The sequence below is a fragment of the Salmo trutta genome, chromosome 12 (genome assembly GCF_901001165.1).
Source record: "Salmo trutta chromosome 12, fSalTru1.1, whole genome shotgun sequence".
NCBI classification, from domain to species: Eukaryota; Metazoa; Chordata; class Actinopteri; order Salmoniformes; family Salmonidae; genus Salmo; species Salmo trutta.
The window spans coordinates 63,377,242-63,397,012 of record NC_042968.1 but is presented as its reverse complement, the minus strand read 5'-3'; the positions used below and the strand labels follow the sequence as shown (position 1 = coordinate 63,397,012).

Below are 19,771 nucleotides of genomic sequence, written 5' to 3'. Positions count from 1 at the left end.
CTCCAGGTCATCTACAAGTCTTTGCTAGGTAAAGCCCTGCCTTATCTCATTTCACTGCTCACCATAGCAGCGCCCACCCGCAGCACGAGATCCAGCAGGTATATTTCACTTGTAACCCCCAAAGCCAATTCCTCCTTTGGCTGCCTTTCCTTCCAGTTCTCTACTGCCAATGACTGGAACAAACTGCAAAAATCGCTGAAGCTGGAGACCCATATCTCCCTCACTAGCTTTAAGCACCAGCTGTCAGAGCAGCTCACAGATCATTGCACCTGTACATAGCCTATCTGTAAACAGCCCATCCAACTACCTCATCCCCATACTGTATTTATTTATTTGTTTATTTTGCGCCTTTGCACCCCAGTATCTCTACTTGCACATTAATCTTCTGCACATCTATCACTCCAGTGTTTAATTGCTATATCGTAATTACCTTGCCGCTATGGCCTATTTTATTGCCTTACCTCCCTTATCTTACCTCATTTGCACACACTGTATATATACTTTTTTCCCCCTACTGTATTATTGACTGAATGTTTGTTTATTCCATGTGTAACTCTGTGTTGTTGTATGTGTCGAACTGCTTTGTTTTATCTTGGCCAGGTCGCAGTTGTAAATGAGAACTTGTTAAAAACTAGCCTACCTGGTTAAATAAAGGTGAAATAAATAAATAAAATAAAAATATGTATGTTAACCCTTTACGCTTGTGGGAATTGGCCTATATGGATATGACTTTCTGTTTCTTACAGAAGAAATAAGAAACGCGTATGCATAACTATGGTAGCAATTGAAAGGGAACAGTTTGGAGATAATGCAAAATTGATTAGACTGAAGCTGACGACACAACCGTTCACCTGTCACAAGACTGACTGTGCATTTTATATTTACTGTGCTTTTCACTGCATTTGTTGTTAATGAAATTTGAAAATACCCTGGATCCATTCAGTAGCATGATAAGAATATTCCTGGAAAATTGTGTTGTAGGTGCAACATAAGACAACAAAAATGACAAGGGTTTGAGTGAAAGGACTAACTGATGTCTCCAAGTGGCCACACCTCCCCAAAGTGTGCACATTCCTTAAATAATTTCAATGCACTTTTATGACTCAACTATAAGGGGCTTTTTTGAGCTCTCCTAGCTGTGCTGTTGAGGAACTACAGCAAGCACACTTGTAGTTGTTTTGAACACCCAGCCATCACACAACTACTGTTGTTTACGCAATCCAACAACGGTCCATTATAAATCACAATCTAGGTCAGGTGGGCATCATTTGAAAGCTTGTTCTATTGTCAACATGACTAGCTAAGTTTTATAGAAAATTTTATTATAGTGTTAGGTTTTCACAAGGCAATTCAGGTAAACGGATCATCATTTTGGTGCGCATAGAGTGCATTCAGGTGCATGTGCTGCAGCTAATTTTCTTCACAGTTGACAAACAGTCTCATTCTGTTCAGAATAACCCAGGGTATGACGCCATGTCATCTTGTAACTGTACGTCAAACAGTAATCATAAACATTGGCACTTTATGTGATATGAGTTTTATGATATGGAAATGTGGAGTGTACATTTGGAGTCACGGGTGTTTGACTCGCTTGTATGACATCAAAGCAGTATTTATTATAATCCTCAACGTCTCATCTTTCAAAATACATTGAGCCCTTTTAATTTACAGCATTTCCCTCACTCAGTCAAATGTTTAGTGAAAGTTGCCCAAATAGCGGGAGGGATGGGGGGGGATCTTCTTGTCGCAAGCAGTGCTCATGTTCAAACCATACAGCATGAAGTCTGATGTCATGTATAGCATATTATGGTACAGCCACTGCGTTCCAATTTAAACATTTATCATTGGCCAAATAGGGCATTTCCAACGGGTACGAGTGTAAAGGACTACCAAGAGAACGTGTAAATCAGCTAGCTTTCCTTTACTGGGGTTAAGCCTCTAGTTAAAATTCCAGGCATGACGACAGTAAAATGAATTGAAACAATTCGTACATTAACCTCTAAAATCCAGTCAGCAATCAATTTTCAAGTTATGTGCAGGACAACAATCCTGTCCCTATGAGTAGGGCAGACGTATCACATATCTCAGCTGAAATGACAGAACGTGAGACAGGTTGAAGAGGATAATTCCTTGGCTCCCATGAAGCTTGGAAAGTGGCTACTGAGACCAGTGACAAATATAATCCAGAAGTAAACTCTGAGGTTATAAGGGACCCCAAAGGTGGTGCACCTCTCCACGGAATACAAAAGAAAGCAGCCAAACATCAATGCTGGCCTTCATTCAAACAATCCGGAATCAACAAACACCCAAGCGGCCCAGGGTACCAAGCTCCCCATCAGTCTGGAGTTCGGTCACCTGCAGAAAAAGCGGCTGATACGGAGGATGTACACTACCATTCAAAAGTTTGGGGTCACTTCGAAATGTCCTTGTTTTTGAAAGAAAGCACATTTTTTGTCCATTTAAAATAACATCAAATTGATCAGAAATACAGTGTAGACATTGTTAATGTTGTAAATGACTATTGTAGCTGGAAACGGCAGACTTTTTTTGGGAATATCTATATAGGCGTACAGAGGCCCATTATCAGCAACCATCACTCCTGTGTTCCAATGGCACATTTTGTTAGCTAATCCAAGCTAATCATTTTAAAAGGCTAATTGATCATTAGAAAACCCTTTTGCAATTATGTTAGCACAGCTGAAAACGGTTGTACTGATTTAAAGAAGCAATAAAACTGTCCTTTAGATTAGTTGAGTATCTGGAGCATCAGCATTTGTGGGTTCTATAACAGGCTCAGAATGGCCAGAAACGAATAACTTTTTTCTGAAACCCGTCAGTCTATTCTTGTTCTGAGAAATGAAGGCTATTCCATGCGAGAAATTGCCAAGAAACTGAAGATCTTGTACAACGCTGTGTACTACTCCCTTCACAGAACAGGGCAAACTGGCTCTAACCAGAATAGAAAGAGGAGTGGGAGGCCCCGGTGCACAACTGAGCAAGAGGACAAGTGCATTACAGTGTCTAGTTTGAGAAACAGACGCCTCACAAGGCCTCAACTGGCAGCTTCATTAAATAGTACCCGCAATGCTGCCGGAATGCTGGCCTTCTAGGCAGAGTTCCTCTGTCCAGTGTCTGTGTTCTTTTGCCAATCTTAATCATTTATTTTTATTGGCCAGTCTGAGATATGGCTTTTTCTTTGCAACTCTTGTCAGCTACTGACAAAGTGGATACTAGGAAATTTCAACGTAAGCCAAGACAGAAAACCTCTTGAGGCAGATGACAGAACAGGATCTTTCCTTGCAAAAAGCACTGAAGTCTGGTCTGAATGATGACAGATGTATATTTACAGCACTGAGAAATAAGGCAGTAAGGAATTTTAAAAAAAAGAAGTTATTTTTAAGAGTGATCAATGATGGAAAAGGCAAACTAACAGGGGAGGAGCTGAATTATCCTGAATTTAAGGTTAATGGGATTCTAATTCAAGACTCCGATTTCATATCCACCACCTTCAACAATTTTTTTGTTGACTCTGTCAGAGAACAGGCTCAAAGATTTTCAACCAAGACCACAGTTCTCACTCTCATAGATAGTAATAAACCAATATTCCTGAAGTCTCGGCGTCAGCAGTGGACAGTATTATTAGCTTAGGATCTCTAGAACAAAATATGTATTTGGTCTAGACACTTTATTCCCCTATTGTACTAGATGTCCATCAAATATGGGTTCTTCCCCAGTGCTTGGAAGTCTGCTACAGTGATACCTGTTTTAAAATCTGGTGACCCAACACTGGTGGAAAATTACCGACCTACAAGCATTCTTCCAGTGCTATCAAAAGTAGCTGGAAGTTGGGTGGCTGATCATCTGACTGATCACTTCATTCAGGGCAACTCCATACATCAAATGCAATTTGGATACAGAACTTACCATTCTACCGAAACAGACAATTGCTCTTTTCTGGGGTGCATTAAATCTAAACTGAACATAGGTGGTGAGGTCAGCGCAGTTTTTTTGGATTTTAAAAAGGCCTTTGATACTGTGAATCATGAGGTCCTCCTATCCAAACTATCCTCCCTTAATGGATAGTTATTAGTTGGATGTATTCCTATCTGACAAACAGAAGTCAATGGCTGCCTTTGGGGGACACAGTCGGACTCAATTTACTATAACATTGGGGTCCCACAAGGGTCAATATTAGGCCCCCTTCTCTTTACCATCTATATAAATGATCTTCCACTTGCTTGCCCACAAGTTAACATGCAGACGATACATTTCTGTATGTACACTCAAAAAATAGACAACTAGTTGTTAACTGAAGCTATGGTACATGTTTCTAAATGGATTACTAATTATTGCCTGTATTTAAATATCGACAAGACTGTTTGTATGTACTTCTCTAAGTAATCCATTGATGTTTCCCAATGAGCTGTTCTTGTTCATGGGGAGAATCTGAAAGTTGTGTCTAACTTCATGTATCTTGGTGTCATTTTGGACTCCAACTTGACAATTTTAAGAAACATGTGAAGATGGTGGTTAACACGGTCAAGTTTGGATTATCCAACTTCAGGTTTATAAGACCTTTCCTTCCTCAGCCTTGTGTTTAAGATCCTGCATGGTCTTGTCCCTCCACCCCTATGCCGGCATAGGGGATTGCGTTGTCCCATTTTGACTCAGTAAAATCGGTCAATGCAATGCCCATGGACTTGAGAAGCTGCACTGATTATTGTAGTTTTCAATTTAAATTGAAACATGGCTCAAATCAATCCAAACCTGTACACATGAGTTATCTGTGGTTCCTCATATGTAAGACGACAGTTGATGATGGTGTTGTTGTTGTTAGAATTATATATTATTGGATGTAATGTATTTGTATTTTGTATTGTTTTAGTGAGTATTGGTATAGTGTAAAGGCACTTACATGCCCAGGGACTACGGGTGCACATTAGCTTAAGGCTAACCCCAGCACATTTACATGGATGTTGTGATATTGATGTTGATTAATATGCATTGTCCCCCGAAGATAATTTAGTGTTTTTCATTTTGGAGGCCTGCCTACTGCAATGTGAGCACTGGGCTGGTAACCCAACGCCACGGAACCCATAAATCACAGTGACACTTCTGGGTAGGGACGCTATTTATACCAGGATGGAGAAATGAAATGAAGGCATAGCCGTAAATCAAGATGAACGACTAGAACACTATATTTCAGAGACAGAAAATAAATTGTGAATGTTTTTATGCCACCCAGCTCTCGTATCTTCCACACTGCTCCTCTGAAGGCAGCCTTTTACTCAGAGATTTAGAATATTGACGTTGATCATCAATATTTAATTTACAAAACTAACATGATGGAAATATGATGAGACCTGACTATTGTGTGTGCGTGCATTCTGCAGGAGATTTGTTCGGTCGGCTCATGAAGGAGGACCCATCCACTATTAGAGGAGCAGAAGCTTTAATGCTGGGAGAGTTGCTCACACTACCTCAGAACTTTGGGTAATAAACACTACAACAATAGCCCTTTGAACCCTTTTACGTATATAGAACAGGGTGAAACATCTAGAGAAGCACACACAACTAGCTTTTATCATTGTTTACACTGAATGTACAAAAAATGTAGAACACCTTCCTAATATTGCCCTCAGAATAGCAATTTGTCGGGGGAATGGACTCTACAAGGTGTCGGAAGCGTTCCACAGAGATGCTGGCCCATGTTGACTCCAATGCTCACAGTTGTGCCAAGTTGGCTGGATGTCCTTTGGGTGGTAGACCATTCTTGAAACACACGGGGAAACTGTTGAGTGTGAAAAACCCAACAGCGTTGCAGTTCGTGACCCCTTGACTTTTTCCGCCGACATCGACCTTTTGCATCTGTGGTAAAAGGTAGCAGAGCTAGAGCGGTATTTGTCAGACCATGCGACATCCCAAAAATTGGTCTTCTCACACAAAGCGTCCAAACGGTAGCGTCCAAACGGTTTGGCCTACAAACCAATCGATTGAATGCTGAGACTCTCATGAACACAGTGGTGCTCTTCGTTTTTGGTAGTGGAAGTATACAGTGCATTTTGAAAGTATTTAGACCCCTTGACTTTTTACAACAAAAAAATACGTTACAGCCTTTATTTCCCCAAAATAATTGCATCAATCTACACACAATACCCCATAATGACAAAGCAAAACGTTTTTTTTTTGCTGATTTATAAAAACTTTAACTGAAATATCACATTTACGTAAGTATTCAGACCCTTTACTCAGTACTTTGTTGAAGCACCTTTGGCAACGATTACAGCCTTACGTTTTCTCTCCAGAGATGTTCGATCGGGTTCAAGTCCGGGCTCTGGCTGTGCCACTCAAGGACATTCAGAGACTTGTCCCAAAGCCACTCCTGCGTTTACTTGGCTGTGTGCTTAGGGTCGTTGTCCTGTTGGAAGGTGAACCTTCACCCCAGTCTGAGGTCCTGAGCGCTCTGGAGCAGGTTTTCATCAAGGATCGCTCTGTTCATCTTTCCCTCGAACCTGATTAGTCTCCCAGTCCCTGCCTCTGTTAAACATCCCCATAGCAGGATGCTGCCACCACCATGCTTCACTGTAGGGATGTTGCCAGGTTTCCTCCAGACGTGACGCTTGGCATTCAGGTCAAAGAGTTGAATCTTGGTTTCATCAGACCAGAGAATTTTGTTTCTCATGGTCTGAGAGTCCTTTAGGTGCCTTTTAGCAAACTCCAAGTGGGCTATCATGTGCCTTTTTACTGAGGAGTGGCTTCCATCTGGCCACTCTAGGAAGAGTCATGGTGGTTCCAAACTTCTTCCATTTAAGAATGATGGAGGCCACTGTGTTCTTGGGGACCTTCAATGCTGTAATCAAGTTGTAGAAACATCTCAAGGATGATCAATGGAAACAGGATTTACCTGAGCTCAATTTCGAGTTCCATAGCAAAGGGTCTGAAAACGTATGTAAATAAGGATTTATTTTTAATACTTTTTAATATTTTTAATACATTTGCAAAAATAAAAATGTACTGTTTTCACTTGGTCATTATGGGGTATTGTGTGTAGATTGATGAGGAAACAAATGTATTTAATCCATTTTAGAATAAGGCTGTAACATAATAAAATTTGAAATAAATCAAGGGGTCTGAATACTTTCCGAATGCACTGTATATGGAGATTTCTACCATACATTAATCATTTTCACTGAAAAGCAAAGTGTTGTTTCTGGTCTTCAGTGGGTATGTTAGTCTGTTGTCTTTGTGTGTGACACTTGTGTAATAACTTTCCTCTGCACAGAAATATATTCCTTGGCGAGACCTTCTCGAGTTACATTAGTGTGCACAATGACAGCAGCCAGGTGGTCAAGGACATACTAGTAAAGGTACAATACAGATTTACATCAATCCAATGGAAACATCTTTCATCTCTGATGAATCCACTTGTCCTATTCACACTCCTTTATTTTTTTATATATTTTTTTGTCATATCTTACAGGCAGACCTGCAGACCAGCTCTCAGAGGTTAAACCTATCAGCGTCCAACAACGCAGTCACAGAGCTGAAGCCTGAGTCCTGCATTGATGATGTCATCCACCATGAAGTCAAAGAGATTGGGACTCACATGTACGTTTTCTTTTCTGACATGGAGTCAATCTGAAATGACACCCTATTCCCCATATACTACCCAACTTTTGATCAGTGCTCTATATAATTCTGGGAAAAGGGTGTCACTCGAGACACAGCTATGGGGAAAATGTACATTAACACATCTGCAAAGATGCATACGAGTTCATTTGAGTGCTAATATGCAAAGAATTTGTGTCTCTACTCCAGCTTGGTTTGTGCAGTCAGTTATACCACACAGGCTGGAGAGAAGCTGTACTTCAGGAAGTTCTTCAAATTTCAGGTGAGTTTCAAAGCATCCTTTATTTGAACTCTCCCATTCCCCCTCACTGAGTTATATTGGAAGAGCGGACCTCAACCCTGAACAATCACTGGTCCACGTCTGCTAAATAACTAAAATGTCAATGTAAAAAGGCAATAGCACACAAGATTTGGCTTTCAACTACCGAACAATCTCGCTACCTACTATCCTCAGTTTCAGACAGGATGTACTCTGAGTCACACAATGAAACTAAATCCAACTTTCCCAGTAATACTTTTTTGTATAAGATATACCGACTGTTTTAAATAAAATTTGTTGGCTCCTGGATTTAAGTATTTTCTGTTACCAGAGATAAATGGCTATGTTTTCTAATGTTGTGAAGGAAGATGGCTGTTGAGTTTTTTTATGGCTGTTGAGTGGAGGAATCGTTTTGAGAAATCATTTGAGATATTTGCATAATTTAGCTTGCAATGTATTCTCAATCAGGTTCTGAAGCCGCTCGACGTCAAAACCAAGTTCTACAATGCAGAGGTATGTTTGTTTCTCTTTCTCCCAGCTGCACTTACCTCACTGTTTTATTACCTGTACCAAAACAATGACAAATACAGTCATCCTACCAGCTTATTCAACTTTCCACTTTCCACCTTTGTCAACATGCTTTAGCTATCTTCACTCATACATAGTGACATCTTTTTTCATAAATTTCCACTATCAATTCAGCAATTGGTTTTTAATTTGACATTAAAATAGTTTGCTGTATGTCATGTTTCATTCCATGGTCAGGCATTTTCCATTGGTGACGAATATAGTAAAATTTGCTTATATTCTCTCATAGTAGTTTCATTCTCTAGAGCATCAGATGTATTGTCACTTTCATTTGACATGTAACCTTCATTTGTTTGTCTCTTGTGTTTTTATTTTCTCCATTAGAGTGACCTCAGTTCCGTGGTAATAGTTTTCATTGCTCTTAACCCTCGCTTTCTTAATCATTTTTGTTGCAGCAATGTCTGTCTTTTTCTGTAGCCAATGAGCAAGAGAAAAGGCAAAATAATTAAAAGGCATGCATGGACGTTAACACGCTAGCTTTCAATGTGTTGAGGAAACATTTCTGAAAACTCCATAACGATATTGTGGGGAATAAAAGTCTGTAGGAAATCTCAATGGTACATTAGCCTGGCTGATGCGAGGGAGAGCTGTGACACACTGCTCTGGACAAGAGCCCGTTGATGGTACAATATTTGCGCAGAAATTGGCTTGAGCTTTGATTGGTTCTCTCTCAAAAAAAAAATTGAGTTGAAACCTTAAGTTGTTTGGATTTCAAAATCCAACAGTTGTATTGGAAGGGGGCAGCGATCGGGAGCTGTGTGGGGCTGTCCATGTGGGTGTTTGAGTGAGAAAGACATGGAGAAAATGCACAGGCCCCTTCAATATCAACGCATCATGCCGACATCAAAAGAGCCTTTCCAGACTGTGAAGTCAGGAAGATTTCAAGTTTGGTTTCAGCCAGACTAGAGAGCTATTACTTTTCGCAAGGAAATCAGAGGTATCGTGCTGCGTTAATAAAGGTCCATGAAATGCTTTTTCCACTGTTTTGCTGTTGCTCTAACTTTTCCTCTTCGATAGTTTTTCCCTCTTGCTAACTCATCTCTCACAGGACTTTCTCAGCCCTAGACAAAATTGGTGTTGGGCTGTGAAATACCACCCTATTCCCTATATAGTTCACTGCTTTGGGCTCTGGTCAAAAGTAGTGCACTATAGTGAATAGGGTGCTATTTCAGACAAAGCCTAGGTCTGAATGATTGTAGTGGGGTTTCCATTTCTACAGTTCTTTTGAAGGATTGGATTCAGAATGTAGATTTGAATGATATCTCTGATGTAAAGGGCTGTACATTTTAATGATGTTTGTGATTTATGAATCTGATTTGTAAATGTATATGTTTATTTCACTCTTTAACTGAAAGAAACTCTTTCAAGAGTCCAAATAGATCTGATCAAGTGAAACATTGTTCACGTAAAGCTATGGCCAAAAATAGCTGCACTACATGGGGTATAAGGTGCTATTTGAGGTGTCAGATCTGAGGGTTTGGGTTGGGTGGATGACTGGTCAGGCTCGGCATGGGAGATGGGAAGTAGAGGTGCTCTGCTCTGTAACAATAACCCCAGTCTGGCAGAATGTTTCTGTCTGTGGTCCCTACTTAATCACTAGCCTTTGGATTAAAGGCATGAACTAATCTCGGAGCACTCCTCTGTTCAGTTCAGTACTAATCCACTCCTCAAAGGTAAACTGAGTAGACTTCTGTACTCCATTTGGGCCCCACTGGTTGATTTTTCATAGGACTGACAAAGAAACGAAAACCCTGTCTTACTGGGGTTCTAATGTGTAACATTTCAGACACATTCATACAGTACATGCCTAAGTTATACAGGTACTTTGGTGTTTTCTAGATTCTACCTGTATAAATGACATGTATGCAGAAAAATGTGACACACACTAGGCCTAAATTAAATCTACAATATCCCATTGAGTGGCCAATATAAATACATTGAAAGGGGATTGAAGTCGAAGTGCTGCCCAGTTAGATCCTTTGAGGTGTTCCTCTAGTTAGTATTAGCGTCTAACATTAGCGCCGACCCCTGACCCCAGACAGACGAGGTGTTCCTGGAGGCCCAGATCCAGAACATCACCACGTCGTCCATGTTCATGGAGAAAGTGTCCCTGGAGTCCTCCATGATGTACAACGTCGCCGAGCTCAACACCGTGGAGACTGAGGACGAAGGGTAAGGGAGACACACATCTCTCTCACACACACACACACACACACTTTAGCTTTGTTTGGATTGTACAGTAAAAAGGCAGTAAAATAAAGAAGAAAAAGGGAACCAACAAGAGTTTCTAGTGTCAATACTTTTAGTGTTATTTTACAGCTTTTTTTGTTAAAACATTTAGAAAGTGGAAGCTGTATGACTATGCTGCTTACAAAATACAGCATTCACTTGGCCAGGTTTTGTCAGTGTAGCTGAAGACGCCCCACTATATGTCAAAGGTAATAGGTTTTCAGTGTCAGCTCAGACTTCTCCACCCTTGCTGTGTTCCAGAACGTCTACATTTGGGAAGATGTCTTACTTGCAGCCCATGGACACGCGCCAGTACCTCTACTGTCTGAAGCCCAAGCCAGAGTTTGCAGAGAAGGCAGGCGTCATCAAGGGCGTGACGGTGATCGGCAAACTGGACATTGTGTGGAAGACCAACTTAGGAGAAAGAGGAAGGCTGCAGACAAGCCAGCTACAGAGAATGGTACCACTACATTATCAGTTACAGTATATGATTCCTAGTCACAGTATACAGTATGGTTGTTGCATAACAGGACATTCTCCGTCTCAATGCTGTGTTTGTCTTTGTGGTCATTTGTTGAGTGGTGGTGATGTTGGGTGTTGATGCTGTCATTGTTCTTGTCAGTCATACCTGGGCTGTTGCCAAATGTTACTCATTGGAGAATTACAATGAAAATAGCATAGCTCAAGATGATGATTGTATTCGCAGCATTGACGAAAGCTCAGCCTTCAACACCATAGTACCCTCCAAGCTCATCATTAAGCTTGGGGCCCTAGGCCTGAACCCCGCCCTGTGCAACTGGGTCCTGGACTTTCTGACGGGCCGCGCCCAGTTGTTGAAGGTAGGAAACAACACCTCCACTTTGCTGATCCTCAACACAGGGGCCCCACAAGGGTGTGTGCTCAGGCTCCTCCTGTACTCCCTGTTCACCCATGACTACGTGGCAACGCAGGCCTCCAACTCAATCATTAGGTTTGCAGACGACACAACATTAGTAGGCCTGATTACCAAAAATGATGAGACAGCCTACAGGGAGGAGGTGAGGGCCCTGGCGGAGTGGTGCCAGGAAAATAACCTCTCCCTTAACGTCATCAAAACAAAGGAGCTGATCGTGGACTACAGGAAACAACAGAGGGAGCACACCCCTATTCACATCAACGAGACCACAGTGGAGAAGGCGAAAAGCTTCAAGTTCCTCGGCGTACACAGACCGTGTGGTGAAGAAGGCGCAACAGCGCCTTTTCAACCTCAGGAGGCTGAAGAAATTTGGCTTCGCTTCTAAGACCCTCACAAACTTTTACAGATGCACAATTGAGAGCATCCTGTCGGGCTATATTACCACCTGGTATGGCAACTGCACCCTCAGGGCTTTCCAGAGGGTGGTGCGGTCTGCCCAACGCATCACCGGGGGCACATTGCCTGCCCGACAGCACCCAATGTTACAGTAAGGCCAAAAAGATTATCAAGGAGATCAACCACCCGACCCACAGCCTGTTCACCTCTCTACCATCCAGAAGGTGAGGTCAGTACAGGTGCATCAACGCTGGGACTGAGAGACTGAAAAACAGCTTCTATCTCAAGGCCTTCAGACTGTTAAATAGCCATCACTATCCGGCTACCACCTGGTTACTCAACGCTGCACCTTAGAGGCTGCTGCCCTATATACACATTTAACCTTTATTTAACTAGGCAAGTCAGTTAAGAACAAATTCTTATTTACAATGACGGCCTACCGGAAAACAGTGGGTTAACTGCCTTGTTCAGGGGCAGAACGACAGATTTTTACCTTGTCAGCTCGGGGATTCGATCCAGCAACCTTTCGGTTACTGGCCCAACACTCTAACCACTGGGCTACCTGCCACACCTAAACATGGAATCACTGGTCACTTTAATAATGTTTACATACTGTTTTACTAATTTCATATGTATATACTGTATTCTATCTTTTAGTCAATGCCACTCTGACATTGCTCGTCCTAATATTTATATATTTCTTAATTTCATTATTTTAATTTAGATTAGTGTGTGTTGTAAATTGTTATATACTACTGCACTGTTGGAGCTAGGAACGCAAGCATGTCGCTACACCCGCAATAACATCTGCTAAATATGTGTATGTGACCAATACAATTTGATTTGAATATATTCTCAATTATTCTCAGTTGAGTAATGCAGTCATTCTACACGGTTTCCAAATTGGCCTACAAATGCATCACAACTTGCGTACCAACCAAACGACCACCCAAAAACACAAAAAGCAAAAAATTAACAAAATACAAAACACAGTGCTATCTAAAGTGGCCTAAACCATGGTCCCAGATGATGCCCTTCTTGTAAGCCTAACATGAAGAAAATCGGTCCAAAATTGTAGGAGTTAAATCCGAAAAATGTATGTACCAACGTTTCTGTCTCAGTCGACCTTCATCAAGGTATTTTTTTCCCCCTCTTGTCGCCGCCAGGCTCCAGGTTATGGAGACGTCAGGCTATCACTGGAGATGATCCCAGACACTGTCAACCTAGAGGAACCCTTCGACATAACCTGTAAAATCACCAACTGCAGGTATAGTCATACAGACTCCTCAAATATTATTGTACACCAGGGTTGGGGTATGTAGCGTTTCAATTCAGTTGACTGAATTCAATTTAAATGAATTGAAATGGAATTGACCTCAACTCTGCTATACGCATGTATTGATCTTTATATGCTTTAGTCAACTCCCCTGTCTGTCATTGTCATGCCATTTCATTCATGTACAAGAAGGAATGACAACCGATAGTCAGATGGCTTGGTTAAAGAACATACCGATGTGTAACAGGCTGGATATGTGTGTGTTGTTGCAGTGAGAGGACCATGGACCTGGTGCTGGAGATGTGTAACACCTGCTCCATCCATTGGTGTGGTGTATCAGGGAGACAGCTAGGCAAAGTCAGCCCCAGTGCCTCACTCGCTTTGCCCCTCAAACTCCTCTCCTCTGTCCAGGGACTGCAGGTATTTCCAAAGTTATTCACGTTATAATACTTGGTAACACTTAGGTTAAAGCAGAGAGGTATCAAGCTTTATTACTTGTCACAAGCATGTAATACAATGTTGGTTTTGTCTTTTAACAAGGCTTATAATATGTTATGTCCCTCGATCCATAACATTTTCAACTGCCTCAAACTGTCTGTTATTTAGTGTGTGGTCATTGTGAGATGATTAAAAGATATTATAAGGCCATACCATTTTAATTACATGTTTAATGAATGCCCCACTTCACTTTTCCCAAAAAATAAAAATGGAATCTGGAAAATAAAAAGTTGCAATATTATAGCAAAGATTATAGCAAAAAGAATGTCCTCAAGCCTCCAGTAAAAAGAGATACACAACTTCCTCACGGATTATGGCTGAACTTTGCCTCTTTTATCCTCCCCAAGAGGCTAAAATCTGTTGATTAGGTCGCTAGCTGTTGAACTAAGTTTGCTATAGTATTTTAGCAAGAAGGTCCACTTTTCAATGTTTTATTTACTCACTCGCCTTGACAATAAATCCATTAAACATTCAATTGGCCTAAATGGGGTCATATATGCTCATGACAAGTTTTACAATGCATTATACCTGGATGCTTTTAGTGTTACCCACAAAGCATGTATGACCCTTTATGATGTCTTGTTATAGCCAAGGCTTATTATTATGTTATGTCTCACTTTGACTGTTAATAGTTAAAAATGAATTGCTGATAATAACCATAACTAATTACCATTTGCTTGTATTTCAGAGTATATCCGGCCTGAGACTAACCGACACATTTCTGAAGAGGACGTATGAATACGATGACATTGCACAGGTGTGTGTGGTCTGTCCTTACATGAGCCGGGAGAGCTAAGACACTTCCAGACCTTTCTAGAACCCAGCACTATAAATCTCAAATGGACCAACTTCCAAACTCTGCACCTATACTATCACCTTACAGTACACACCCCAAGGTTATCATGTTTTAACAGATGTTATGTTTTTAATGTTTTCTTTGCAACAAAAAAATCTGGATTTTAAATGAATGTGCATTTAAATGTGAATAAAAGCGTTAATTTAATCCATGGTTTGTTGTGCTTTCATTAGAATAACATGTATTGTGCACTATATACAGTGCCTTCGGAAAGTATTCAGACCCCTTGGCTTTTTATTAGGTTACGTCCTTATTCAAAAATTGTATTTTTTCCCTCATCAATCTACACACAATACCACATAATGACAAAGCAAAAAAAAATATTTAGACATTTTTGCTAATTTATAAAAAAAAAATGTAAAACAAATATACATTTACATAAGTATTCAGACCTTTTACTCAGCATTTTTTTTGAAGCACTTTTGGCAGTGATTACAGCCTTGAGTCTTCTTGGGTATGATGCGACAAGCTTCGCACACCTGTATTTGGGGAGTTTCTCCCATTCTTCTCTGCAGATCCTCTCAAGCTCTGTCAGGTTGGATGGGGAGCATTGCTGCACAGCTATTTTCTGGTCTCTCCAGAGATGTTCAATCAGGTTCAAGTCCAGGCTCTGGCTGGGCCACTCAAGGACATTCAGAGACTTGTCCCGAAGCCACTCCTGCGTTGTATTGGCTGTGTGCTTCGGGTCGAACCTTTGCCCCAGTCTGAGGTCCTGCGTGCTCTGGAACAGGTTTTCATCGAGGATCTCTCTGTACTTTGCTCCGTTCATCTTTCCCTCGATCCTTACTAGTCTCCCAGTACCTTCCACTGAAAAACACCCCCACAGCCTGATGCTGCCACCACCATGCTTCACCGTAGGGATGGTGCCAGGTTTCCTCCAGACGTGATGTTTGGCATTCAGGCCGAAGAGTTGAATCTTGGTTTCATCAGACCAGAGAATCTTGTTTCTCATGATCTGAGAGTCCTTTAGGTGCCTTCTGGCAAACTCCAGGTGGGTTGTTATGTGCCTTTTACAGAGGAGTAGCTTCTGTCTGGCCACTCTACCATAAAGGCCTGATTGGTGGAGTGCTGCAGAGATGGTTGTCCTTCTGAAAGGTTCTCTCATCTCCACAGAGGAACTCTAGAGCTCTGTCAGAGTGACCATTGGGTTCTTGGTCACCTCCCTGACCAAGGCCCTTCTCCCCCGATTGCTCAGTTTGGCAAGGCAGCCAGCTCTAGGAAGAGTCTTGGTGGTACCAAATTTCTTCCATTTAAGAAGAAATGTTCCGTGTTCTTGGAGACCTTCAATGGTGCCCTTTCCCAGAACTACTCATTCAAGGGTTTTCATAATTTTTACTATTTCCTACATTGTAGAATAATAGTGAAGACATCAAAACTAGGAAATAACACACATGGAATCATGTACAGTCGTGGCCAAAAGTTTTGAGAATGACACAAATATTAATTTTCACCAAGTCTGCTGCCTCAGTTTATATGATGGGAATTTGCATATACTCCAGAGTGTTATGAAGAGTGATCAGATGAATTGCAATTAATTGCAAAGTCCCTCTTTGCCATGCAAATGAACATAATCCCCGAAAAACATTTCCACTGCATTTCAGCCAAGCCACAAAAGGACCAGCTGACATCATGTCAGTGATTCTCTCGTTAACACAGGTGTGAGTGTTGACAAGGATGCTAACTGAATTCGAATAACAGACTAGAAGCTTCAAAAGGAGAGTGGGGATCATTGTTCTGGGAATCATTGTTCTTCCTCTGTCATTCATGGTTACCTGCAAGGAAACACATGCCGTCATCATTGCTTTGCACAAAAAGGGCTTCACAGGCAAGGATATTGCTGCCAGTAAGATTGCACCTAAATCAACCATTTATCGGATCATCAAGAACTTCAAGGAGAGCAGTTCAATTGTTGTGAAGAAGGCTTCAGGGCGCCCCAAAAAAGTCCAGCAAGCGCCAGGACGTCTCCTAAAGTTGATTCAGCTGCAGGATCGGGGCACCACCAGTACAGCGCTTGCTCAGGAATGACAGCAGGCAGGTGTGAGTGCATCTGCACGCACAGTGAGGTGAAGGCTTTTGCAGGATGGCCTGGTGTCAAGAAGGGCAGCAAAGAAGCCAGTTCTCTCCAGGAAAAACATCAGGGACAGACTGATATTCTGCAAAAGGTACAGGAATTGGACTGCTGAGGACTGGGGTAATGTCATTTTCTCTAATGAATCCCCTTTCCGATTGTTTGGGGCATCCGGAAAAAAGCTTGTCCGGAGAAGACAAGGTGAGCGCTACCATTATTCCTGTGTCATGCCAACAGTAAAGCATCCTGAGACCATTTATGTGTGGGGTTGCTTCTCAGCCAAGGGAGTGGGCTCACACTAAGAACACAGCCATGAATAAAGAATGGTACCAACACATCCTCCGAGAGCAATTTCTCCCAACAATCCTTGAACAGTTTGGTGACGAACAATGCCTTTTCCAGCATGATGGAGCACCTTGCCATAAGGCAAAAGTGATAACTAAGTGGCTCGGGGAACAAAACATTGATATTTTGGGTCCATGGCCAGGAAACTCCCCAGACCTTAATCCAATTGAGAACTTGTGGTCAATCCTCAAGAGGCGGGTGGACCCCACAAATTCTGACAAACTCCAAGCATTGATTATGCAAGAATGGGCTGCCATCAGTCAGGATGTGAACAAGAAGTTAATTGACAGCATGCCAGGGCAGATTGCAGAGGTCTTGAAAAAGAAGGGTCAACACTGCAAATATTGACTCTTTGCATCAACTTCATGTAATTGTCAATAAAAGCCTTTGACACTTATGAAATTCTTGTAATTATACTTCAGTATTCCATAGTAACATCTGACAAAAATATCTAAAGACACTGAAGCAGCAAACTTTGTGGAAATTAATATTTGTGTCATTCTCAAAACTTTTGGCAACGACTATAGTAACCAAAAAAGTTTTAAACAAATCAAAATATATTTTAGATTCTTTAAAGTAGCCACCCTTTGCCTTGACAGCTTTATACACTCTTGGCAGCTTTACACACTCAAGGTACTGTACAAATCTGCCTCTGAAGCGATTTCATTATATGATTTCACAACAAGACTTTCAACAACTATCAATTGCAATACATTTTATTGATACATATTTTTGGACAAAACATTATGCTGCTGTTTTACAAGCATATTCATTAGCTTGTCTGACACATATCAGATGGAAGAGCATGCAAAATCAACAAGACTGAATGAGTCTTAACCTAGCTATCAACATTGCTTCAGCTATGTCAAATGAAACTGAATCAAAAGGGAAATGGCATTGACGTGTGTTTGTTATGGTTGTAAATACAGGGGTGTTGGGCTGCAGACACTATACATACTTTCAAGGACACTTTCATTTATCTTCAAATTAGCAGTCAGATAATTGCTATCGAAAGCAATGCTAGAATTCCACATGATCAAGGCTTAGGGGCTTTGTTTGACCCAACAGCAACTATAGCAAAATATTTGGTACAAAAATAACGGTTTGAACATGGTAGAATAGAAAGCAATGTAACCTTTCTGTCGTGTGTAACTGTCATGTAATCATGAGAAAAAGGATACGTGCTCCCTGTTCAAATACTTCACACATGCATCCTTTATCCCTTTCAGTCCTTCCTTAACAATTCTTTCCTCCTTTTCACTACATCCTTAATTCCTTAATTCCTTAACTCCTTCCTCCATTTCTCCCCTTCCTTAATTCCTTCATTCCTTAATTCCTTCCTCCCTTTCACTCCTTCCTTCATTCTTTTCTCCCTTTCCCTCATCGAGGCAATTTCTACAAGCAATATTAATAAATCAAATCCTGGGGCCAGTACTTGCAGGTGCAATGTTACAGAACGGTAACATAGAACTGTATTGTGTAGACCAGGTACAATTGCCTGTCATGTAGAATAGGGAATTGTATCAGCTCTATTCATTTAATTTCTATCTGGTTTCCCCTCACTGAATACACCCCTGCATTCTCCTACGTACAATTCTGTTGGATCAGTGAAATTATTCAGAGGACCAAAGGCTCTGTAATTCAGTATAGGAACAGGGCAATGGTTAGGACATTGTTACTACAGCACAATATAGAAACAAAATAGAAAAACACAAATCCATTTGGAATAATCCTTTTCTGATATTTCTTAATTTCTTGTTTCTCTCTCTTTTTTGTGTATTAGTATTGTACTGTTAGACATTTACTGCGCTGCTGGAGCTAAAAACCAAGCATTTCGCTGCACCTGCTTTAACATCTGCTAATTTGTGTACGTTACAAATAAACTTTATTTATCTAGAACTGTGCATGATGATTGGTGGAAATGTATTTGAAACTAATTGGGTGTCTTGAATGTGTTTGAAACTCTGTTTCCTGATTGGGTATCATCTATACTGAACAAAAATATAAACAACAATTTAATTGATTTTACTGAGTTACAGTTCATATGAGGAAATCTGTCAATTGAAATAAATTAATTAGGCCCTGGTCTATGGATTTCACATGACTGGGAATACAGATATGCATCTGTTAGTCACATATACCTTTAAAAAAATGGCCTTCACAATGGGCCTCAGGATCTCGTCACATTATTTTTGTGCATTCAAATTGCCATCTAAAAAATGCAATTGTGTTCGTTTTCCGTAGCTTATGTCTGCCAATACCATAACCCCACCGCCACCATGGGGCCCTCTGTTCACAATGTTGACATCAGCAAACCGCTCACCCACACGTTGCCATACACGTGGTCTGCGGTTGTTAGGCCGATTGGATGTACTGCCAAATTCTCTAATACGACATTGGAGGTGGCTTATGGTAGAGAAATTAACATTAACTTCACTGGCAACAGCTCTGGTGGAAATTCCTGCAGTCAGCATGCCAATTGCACGCTCCCTCAAAACTGAGACATATGTGGCATTGTGTTGTGTGACAAAACTGCACGTTTTAGAGTGGCCTTTTATGGTCCCCAGCACAAGGTGCACCTGTGTAACGATCATGCTGTTTAATCAGCTTCTTGATATGCCACACCTGTCAGGTGGATGGATCATCTTGGCAAAGGAGAAATGCTCACTAATAGGGACGTAAACAAATTTGTTCACAACATTTGAGAGAAATAAGCTTTTTTGTGCGTATGG

At 41.1% G+C, this 19,771-nt stretch overlaps 1 protein-coding gene across 3 annotated transcripts in view; it reads left to right on the top strand.

The window, feature by feature from the left end:
- The window catches only part of LOC115203972 (trafficking protein particle complex subunit 13), a 40,533-nt gene extending 25,760 nt beyond the window's left edge, over positions 1–14,773 (top strand). For 2 of the 3 annotated variants that reach the window (XM_029769113.1, XM_029769111.1), the window contains 11 exons: positions 5,394–5,493; positions 7,283–7,367; positions 7,481–7,608; positions 7,819–7,891; positions 8,357–8,401; positions 8,801–8,818; positions 10,515–10,648; positions 10,967–11,165; positions 13,163–13,263; positions 13,545–13,692; positions 14,459–14,773. In XM_029769113.1, coding sequence (XP_029624973.1) covers positions 5,394–5,493; positions 7,283–7,367; positions 7,481–7,608; positions 7,819–7,891; positions 8,357–8,401; positions 8,801–8,818; positions 10,515–10,648; positions 10,967–11,165; positions 13,163–13,263; positions 13,545–13,692; positions 14,459–14,566 — 1,139 coding nt within the window. In that variant the 3' untranslated portion in view covers positions 14,567–14,773. The remainder of the gene's footprint in view (positions 1–5,393; positions 5,494–7,282; positions 7,368–7,480; positions 7,609–7,818; positions 7,892–8,356; positions 8,402–8,800; positions 8,819–10,514; positions 10,649–10,966; positions 11,166–13,162; positions 13,264–13,544; positions 13,693–14,458) is intronic. The other variant, XM_029769112.1, reaches the window with a different exon arrangement.
- Positions 14,774–19,771: the final 4,998 nt, after the last annotated feature.